The sequence below is a fragment of the Nestor notabilis genome, unplaced genomic scaffold (assembly GCF_000696875.1).
Source record: "Nestor notabilis isolate BGI_N333 unplaced genomic scaffold, ASM69687v1 scaffold28494, whole genome shotgun sequence".
NCBI classification, from domain to species: domain Eukaryota; kingdom Metazoa; phylum Chordata; class Aves; order Psittaciformes; family Psittacidae; genus Nestor; species Nestor notabilis.
In genome coordinates, this window is record NW_009925585.1 from 1 (window position 1) to 9,342 (window position 9,342).

The 9,342-nt window shown below is 38.0% G+C and overlaps 1 protein-coding gene across 1 annotated transcript; it reads left to right on the forward strand.

The window, feature by feature from the left end:
- Window positions 1-1,665: 1,665 nt before the first annotated feature.
- On the forward strand, window positions 1,666-8,759 carry SSR1 (signal sequence receptor, alpha; the record flags this gene model as incomplete). Its single annotated transcript, XM_010013133.1, has 8 exons — window positions 1,666-1,784; window positions 2,635-2,722; window positions 2,903-3,165; window positions 3,811-3,887; window positions 4,773-4,851; window positions 5,870-5,963; window positions 6,535-6,549; window positions 8,663-8,759. Coding segments are annotated over 8 exons (803 nt in total), but the record flags the coding sequence as incomplete, so codon positions are not given.
- Window positions 8,760-9,342: the final 583 nt, after the last annotated feature.

Consider the following 9,342-nt stretch of genomic DNA (forward strand, 5'->3'; position numbering starts at 1 on the left):
CAGGCGGTGCTGCTCTCTGCGGTGAACGCGTAGCAGATGCGCGGGCCGCCAGCCTGCCTGCCCACCTCGCCTCCCTTCGCCCCCCGAGCGTCCTTCAAACGGACGAGCACTAATCTCTGTTTACGCTGTCGCGTTATCTGATTCACGGCCTGAAAATCGCCTCTCTGCTACTAAATCTGGAGGCGGCAGCGCAACCATCTCGCCCTGCGCTTCTAGTGGGCTGCAGCACACCCACCCTTTTGCGTTAGTTCCTTCCCACCACGGGCAGCTCTCCTTTCCCGCTATTGCCACATCATCAGCCCTTCTGACATCCATTGAAAGACTGTAAATTAGGGGGTTAAGAGAATGTGTTAGCGCAGTTTCTTCTGACGAATGTCTGTAACTTGCCTGTACCCTGTTGAGATACAAAGGTTTAAAAAAAAAAAAAGTCTGTAAAAATCTTCATTTGTAGACTATCAAGTTTAAAACGTGATCAAATAAAATTACAGTAGGTAGTCATAGGTTAAGTATTGCACGTGGTTGAGCAAAAGTCTGAGTTGTAGCTTCTAAAGATACTTGAGAGCAGAGATTGTATTTGCTTTTTCTAGCTCTTGCTGATAATCCTGAAGTCCTTGTATATACGTGTCCTGCTCAAGGATTCTTATTCCTTGTGAAAGTTACTAAATATTTATTTTAAATGTGTACTCATGGTAATTAAATCGATTTCAGGCTTGTGTAAATCAAACATATGTTAATTTCTACTCTTTCACTTTTGAAAAGCGTTAGGTTTATTAAAACAAAAACGTGTAGTGTTTTATATATGTTTTAAAAGTTTTCAGCCTAGCCTGCATGTGCTCTAAACTGCAGACAGGGAACTTTGTCCTGTGGCCAATATTTGTATTAATCATAGCCGCCCAGTATTCGAGTGTGAGAGACTCTGCTCCATAAAAGCAAAGAGGCAATGAACTGCGAGATTGCACTTGTCTTGGAGCTGTGTTCTGGAGCCATGCTCTAGATCAGGTTTCTTTTCTGACTAGTGTTGTGGTTCTGTTGAACATGTGAGTATCGTAGCAAATGATATTGAGGAGATCATATTAAAAAAAAAAAAAAGACTTTTTTAATGTTTTAAAACTTCAATGAAAGTAAGTGCAAAAATAATAACTCTCTAAGAACCCGTGGAAGTGTAGTTTTCTGATACTAACAGATGGAAAGGACAAGCTAATTATTTATTAAGCTTACTAGTCTTCAAAGAAACAGTACTTATTAAATTAATTTTGTGGCAATAGCAGTGCCTTTTTCACACTGACACAACAACATATTTTCATACATTGATGTGTTCAAAAGTTAATAGCTTTTAAGGCAAGTCATTTGCCTTCTGTGAATTTAAGCATTGCTGTGTGAATGCCGAAGTTTTTGTCATCTGACTGTAAACTTTTTGGTTTTGAATTTACTGGCGCATAAATAGGTAGTTCATAAAGTTGTTAGAGAAGGGAAAAGGCTGAAAGATTCACACAGGCAATCATTTAAATGTGAGGCTTTTGAAACTGAGGCTTCAAAATGCTGTATTGGACACATTTTTAAGAAATTCTTCAAAAAATTAGTTTGAAAATGTGCTATGATGTGAGTTTTCTGTTGATTAACTAGACATTGATATGGCTTTCTTGTATTTGCATTTTGTTGTGGTAGGTTCTGGTTTATTAGTTGCAGCTCAAGATGCCACAGAAGATGAGGAAGCTGTGGAAGATACTGTAGTTGAAGATGAAGATGATGAAGCTGAAGTTGAAGAAGATGAGCCAACAGACTTGGTAATTGTACATGAATGCTACTTCATTAGTCTGAATTAGACTAAAAGTGCTTGAAGCTAGATATTTTAGATATATTTAAATATGAATGAAATAACAATGTTATTTCCACACAGCTGTTTCCAAGTCTCCAATTAAACTCATGTTCAGTTTCAAGTTTCAGAAGGATTTATCTTTTCTTCTTGAATTACCACATGGGGAAAGCCCAATTTCTGACTACCAAAGCTGCAGTCCACACAAAAGAACACTAAGTGAGAGAACCAGGTTTTCATAGGAGTCCCTTGTAGTTGTTTTCCAGCTTAAGGTGTATGTTTTCCAGCTTAAGCTGAGAATAGGACTACTTCATTCTGGCCTATTTCATACTGATTTTCAAGGAGCAACAGAATCTTACTTATTAGTTAACCTCAGTATTAATTCTGAAAACCTGGTTTTGCAGCCCATTTTCACTTACTACATTCCTAGCCTCTGACACTTGTTGCAGAGTATGCCTGTTCTACCAGTGGCTGTACTGCTGTTAACGGTCGCTTGCTTCAGCTTGAACATTTAGATTCTATTCTTTTCCTTCTACCCCAAACAGATGTTACTGTTTCTTTCTTGACTGTAAATATTTTGATACAGCTAAATGCCCTTCTGATTAGTCACTGTGTCAAATACAACAAGTAGAAGGGTAAATGCTGAAAATTATGCTAATTGAGTCTAGAGGGAGAAAAGACTGCTAGTCCAGCAACAGCAGGAGTTGATACTAATGCTTGCCATTGTTGCATGCTTTGACACATGGGATTCTCATGAAACAAGCATGGTCTTTGCTTCACTGTTCATTATAGGATTTTTTCAAAAAAGTCTCTTGTCTTAGACAGAAGAAAAAGAGGAAGAAGACTTGTCAGGAGAACCTAAAGCCTCGCCTAATGCTGATACAACCATCTTATTTGTGAAAGGTGAAGGTAAGAGTCCTGTGCCAATCTACCATCTTCTTCACTGTTGCTTAGACTGCATCAATCTATGCATAAAAATAAAAATCCACATAAAACTAGGGGGAAAAAAAAAGCCTTTGTTCTAGACACTGTTTAGCAACAGTTCTGGTGTATGAAGTTTCTAACAGTTGAATATCTTTTGTGTTTTAGACTTCCCAGCAAACAACATTGTAAAGTTTCTGGTGGGCTTCACCAATAAGGGTGCAGAGGATTTCATTGTTGAATCTCTCGATGCTTCTTTCCGGTACCCTCAAGACTACCAGTTTTATATCCAGAACTTCACAGCTCTCCCTCTGAATACCGTAGTCCCACCACAGAGACAAGCTACATTTGAGTACTCTTTCATCCCTGCTGAGCCTATGGGTGGTCGTCCTTTTGGACTAGTTATCAATCTCAACTACAGAGATGTAAATGTAAGCCTGATGTTGTAACTCATTTTAATCTTTCTAGTTGATGTGGAAATGGCAGGAAGGAACTGCTTAGTCAAGTTACTAGCTCTTCAGAAAGAGAGTGCCTTGTGGTTTTTAAGCAGATCGGTAGATATGCAAGCGCAGTAAGCGACTGTCTACGTATTTCACAACAACCACCCATGTACGCTCGGTTCTGTATATTAGTTCTGTATGCTACCACCCTGAATCCCATCTGCAAACTTGACTTTGAGCAAATAGAAGACCAGTAGCTGCAACCTAGGGGAAGACTATCCAAAAGCATAAATGGGGATTAAAATAGGGGATTCTTTTTTATTGCAGGTCAAAGTTTAACAGGCTTCTATACCTTTGTGTTTTGATCACTCTAGTAAGAGCCCTTCACACGGAACATCTTACATTATAGGAAATAGACATGTTGGAGGCTAGGTGTGACTTTCTTGCTAATACCAAGACTGTTCTTTGTGCTTGCACCAAAAACTTTGCACTTCTATGTGTTGAGTCAGACTTGCACTGCTTATAAACTTAAGTCTTGTGCAGCAGTTACTACTTCCAAGAACAGGGAAAAGGATAAACATTTGTGTATGTGTTCAAGAAATGAATTTAAAATGTTATGTGGAAACTTTTTTATAGGGCAATGTGTTTCAAGATGCTGTCTTCAATCAAACTGTTACAATAATTGAAAAAGAAGATGGGCTGGATGGAGAAACGTAAGGAGGCTAGAGGTTCAAGTTTATTTAATACACTGATAGAACAGGTTATTGATGGTGCCAGTGAGAATAGTTCTTGTATCCTGATTTTATTGAATGTTAAATCTGCTGTGTTTTGGTGGCGGTGTACCAGGCAGTTTACTTGTACAATGCTGATGGTCTGAAAGCACAAACATTTTCCCCCAAATTAAGTACTGGGTAAGTACTAGGGATCTTCAGAATTGGTACTATATCAGTGAGCAGTTTACACATCTGCTTTGGCTTAGAGAGCTTAAGCCTGGAAAACAGAATTTATGTTCAACTCTTGCAGAGTGTCAGTGTGTATTTTGGGTAAAATTACTCAAAACAAACCAAAATGCACAGACTTAAAAATGATTGCATAGGTAGAATTCCGTGGAACACAGAGCCAAATAATCAAGGCCTTTTAAAGCTCTGTTGCGAATAAATTGGTATATTAGCAGTAGCTGATTTGCAGGAGTGTACTAAAAGCATATAAAAGATTTTTAAGGCTTTCTTAAGTAGTTAAAGCTGTCACAAATACTACCTTTGACCCAACGGCTTGAGACATGATACTGCAAAAGAGTTCTGAGCAGTTACTAGATTTCAGACTGTTTATAACAGTTTCCCAGTTTATTCAGCATTTTTCAGATGTTCTGTTATTCAGAGGTAAATTTAGGATTACAGTTCCTGAAATCAAAGTCAGAATAATTACTTAATATCTGTTAGCACTTCAGTTTCGGATTTTCTTTTCTCCCACCCACCCCATACAAAAGTTCTTGGGAAAGATCAAGTGAGTATGTGGCCAAAGCTAGGCTCAGTTTCTGTGTCTCTCTTCAACACTTAAGATTTTTAGTTAATGGTTTCTTAAACTGTTTTTTTTAAAAGGATCTTCATGTACATGTTCCTCGCTGGACTTGGTCTACTTGTCATTGTTGGCCTGCATCAGTTACTAGAATCTAGGAAGGTGGGTAGTGTATTTTGTCCATGTAATTGGTAATACGAGACCTGACTGATACAAAAAGAAAGCAATTCAGTAATTGCTTCTGGCATATGATGGTACAGGTAGAACTTCAGAAGCTTTACATTTAGAACTATGACCTTAGAGATGACTGGGAAAACCAGAGAGTTTTTAAAATATGTTCATAATTGGAGATGTTTAGATTGCTTATCTGATGCTCTTTGTGTCTGCTCTTTGGCATCACACTGAAGTGGTTGAACTGAACTTTTGATACTGTCGAGCCACTGGCTGTGTGCAGCTATTGATTTAATACTTACTGGCTAGACTTTTCCCATGCTCTCTATTTCTATCTATTAGTTTAATCTAGGTCAAACTTAGCTGTTTTCCCCGGTGTACTCTTTTATTGAGTTCTTATTTATGCTTTGCCATAATGTTGATTAGGGCCTCCTGGATTCCGTTTACATTATAACAGCTAAGGGTTTGTCTGTGTAAGTGGTCTGGCAAGTAAAAGCCATTGAAAGGTTAAGTCTCATCTGCATTCAGTGCATAGGTTATGTCTTTTTGCAGTCTGGTTTATGATACTTTTGAAGTTTCCCTTGGGAAGAAGTATGGAGTCATTACTGTGCCTTGAAGTCTATTTTGCAAGGTGACACATGAGAATATTGTTCTAATATGAGAAAGTATAATGAAACTGGTCATCACAAAGTTTGATTAATCATCAACCATTTTTTGTAACAACTATAATGAACTTCCCCAGGCATGCATGAAATCTCGGTATCTATGTGCAGATAGTATTGCAAGTCCTTAAAAGGGGTCATGCCAAGCTTAGGTGAATAAATTGCTAATGGTAAAGATAATTAAAGCTAAGCTACAAAGACAGCTTCGTACATTGACTAGCCTTAAGTTTGTGTCTTAGTGAAATAATTGCAACTGACTAAATACAGCATTATGTGTTATTTCTAATACTTGTGCTACCAACACTTTGTGGAAAGAAAAAAATCTTTCTTCTTTCTTGAATTTTCAGAGGAAAAGACCAGTACAGAAAGTAGAGATGGGAACATCAAATCAGAATGATGTTGATATGAGTTGGATTCCCCAAGAAACTTTAAATCAAATAAGTAAGTAGTCCACCTTCCACAAACTAGAGCATGACAAACTTACTTAATCAATTAGTTGTAATTGAGTAAGTAGCTGGTACCAGTTTCTCAGAGCAGCATACCTCTCTCCTAGGGAATAAAAAAATCTGTGTAAAGCGCTGTGCTTAGTGATTATAGACTATAATTATTTGTTATAAAACAAACTTCACTGATTGATACAACAATGACTATCAGTTAATTTTACAATTTGTTCTGTAGACTCTTTTTCAACAGTATAAAATCTTTACCCAAAACCTGGATCACAAAGGAGGTTTAAATAGGAGAAAATGTCTGTCATCTCAAAATTTTTTCTGTAAGTTCCTTGGAAGTTTGCCCCTAGAGTTTTAGAAAAGCATTAGCAGTGTGTATTAACTAAAGCCACATGAAGACTTGATGTTAATGTCCTTCACAAGTCCAAAATGACTTGTAAATTCTTGATATCTGAAATGCCAGCAGTAAACCCGGTATCTGATTTCTTTAGCCCATTTGTGTGTTTGTGGATATTTCTAACTTCTCTTGCTCTTTCTTCTGTTTTGCTTTCCCATGGCTTCAGTGCAGAGTAGAAGAGGTGAGGCAAACTGGTAATCTAAAGAGTGGAAGTGCTTAATGTGTTGTCCATGTGATAATAAGGCATGGATAGGAGTACAACAGCTTCCTGCATGCAGTGATTGGAGATGCAGCATGAGCATGAGCAGTAGAGGGTCACAGAACAGATACACGCAACCACACAAACACATTTTATACACATATAAATTACATTTCCATATTTAAAATGTGTATATATTATTTCTGGTTATATTGTAGTAGCATAGTTACATAGAGTATTGCTGAAGTACTATTGTCTCCTCTTAACAGTTCCCAGAACCCTTTTTATCTAAAATGCAGATGTGTATCTTGCCTTGCCTGCTACCTTAGTGTACTGTCAGGCTGACGTTGCATGAGGGAGGTGGAGTACTACTGATCATGACCAATGGCTGAGCACATCTTGTCTTGGTGAGAAACAAACCTGAGCCATGGGTATAATAGTTTAACAGTGAGGTTTATCTTCTTGGTGTTCCTTATCCCAGCTGAACTCCTATCACCAGTAGCATTGGCTAGATAGCCTCAGTTAAAACAAAGTGCATCCTAGACAAAGAGAAGTGCTTTGAAAACTCTTTGAAGGAACTACCTTTACTTGAAAAAGACCCCCATTTTGATAAAATGAGCATATTTTGAGCTTTATTCAATGTAGAAGGGCTAGAGACCTTAGCTGTGATAGGAAGTTGTGCCAGGATTTGATGACTTTTTTATTCCTTTACCCTTCTTAACTGTCCTTATACCTAAGGACTGGTGTTTTACTTCTGAAAATGTAAGCTTTCTTGCACACTGTCTTCTGTGAGACACAAGAATGACAGTATAAAATGTAGACACAGGAATCTGAAAAGCCGCAATCTAGCAAAGAAGACTGAAGCTCTAAATGCTATTTTTTTGTCCGAAGAGCAAACTACCTTTAAATGGGCTCAAATCCTGGTGTGTTTTGGTACTCTCTCCATCCCTTTCTTCAAGATGAATAGATACTCAGATCTTAGTAATAACTGAAGTTGGTTAAAGTCTGTGAGGGTTTTCTAGCTCCAGGTTAGTTTTAATTTGAACTCTACACTAGAATCCTTTGAAATACATGGCCTTCAAGGTCCTCAGAGGTTCTTAGCTATTTTACTGTTGAAAGACTCTTCGTGCTGTACTGATTGGCTTGTAGTGACATGATGGCTGCTCCTTGGCTTTGCACATACTCCAAACAGTGAAATTACTGGAGATGGTTCTGTTTAAGAAAATGTGCATTTTTAAGTGGACAGATACACTTAGCAATCACTTTAGCACGTCATACAAAGCATTGTAGCTTCTCTACAATATTACAAAGACTGAAGTTTCTATCTATATAAGGACCATCATCGTAAAGGTCAACTGTAGGCCTGTCATAAAGTCTTAAATGTAGGATGATGTTTCTGGCATCCAGCGATCATACAGCTAAAGCTGGGTGGCTTCCCTCTATGGGATGTCTGATCACAAAGTGACATCTTCACAGTCAAATGTGGGTGCTTCCTTGAAGTGTGGTTCTTTCACAATCCTTTGAGGCTAATTTGTACGAACATGGCAATCCTTCATTAAAAACAAAGATGTCTAAAGGAGGGTAGGTCACATTCTTCAGGCAGGTAAACCAAACCAGTATTGATCAAATTAATTCATGAACCTTCTTAAAGTGTAATTGTTGAATGTGAGACCTTTCTAAACAGCAGAGCATGTGGTTCATCAGGAGATGGTGGGGAAGTTGTTGGGGGGGTGTTTTGTGTTGGAATTTTGGGTTTTTTGGTGGGTTTTTTGTGTGTTGTTTTTTTGTTGTTGTTGGTTTTGGGTTTTTTTGTGTTTTAGTAACTGCCAAGTTAAACAACCTTTGCCCTGGAGTTGCATGTTACGGAATAGGAACATTATTTTTTTGTTACCTTCTATTTAGTATGCTAATGGTTTAGTAGTTAAAAAGCTGTAACAAGCGTTTGAAGTGGTTTCTGTGTAGTGGTGCATTGCACTAGATGGACAGCTTGGCTTGTGTTTGGGAAGCAGAAAAATACATGATCATATAACATCTAATCTGAAGTAGCTGTAGCAGCTGATAGAACTATCATTTTTTTTTTATTTTTTTTCTCTAGATAAAGCTTCACCAAGGAGGTTGCCCTACAAGAGGGCACAGAAGAGATCAGTGGGCTCTGATGAGTAAATGTTAACTAGAACACCAGTTGAACCTTTACTAATCCTGCCTGTTTGGGTGTTTTGGATTGGAGTAGTGCAGAGAATCCATATCACCATAAGGAAAATACTGCTAAACATTTGGACTGAACAGATTAACTGAATGGTGTTAATATTACTGAAAATGCACTTCTCTGTTTTTTGGGGTTTGTTTTTTTGGGGGTAGGGGTGTGGGGTTTTTTTGGGTTTTGGTTTTTGTTTTTGTTTTTGTTTTTTTTTTTTTTTGATTGTCAGGGGGGTGGGAAGGTGGGAGACAGTCATTAAGATTTGTGCCTGCGTGTGTAAGCAGTTGGTCTTAACGGAACCATGTTACCTGAAATGTGCCTTTAGAGTTCTTTGTAACGCTGACTTGTCACCCGTATACTGTCTTCGAAGGATTTTTCTCCTCCCCCAAATCTGAATGTCTAGTGACTTAATCAGTCTTGATTGTATCATGTCTGTATCAAAATCTGTATGCATTTTTTTCAGTAAGTAACTTATTCTCTACAGTATGCACACACTGAAGTTTGTGTGTGTGCTCCTGCTCCAGTGTTGAGGCACTGATCATCTAGATTTCTGCATAGTTCGCATTCTAAAGGCACAA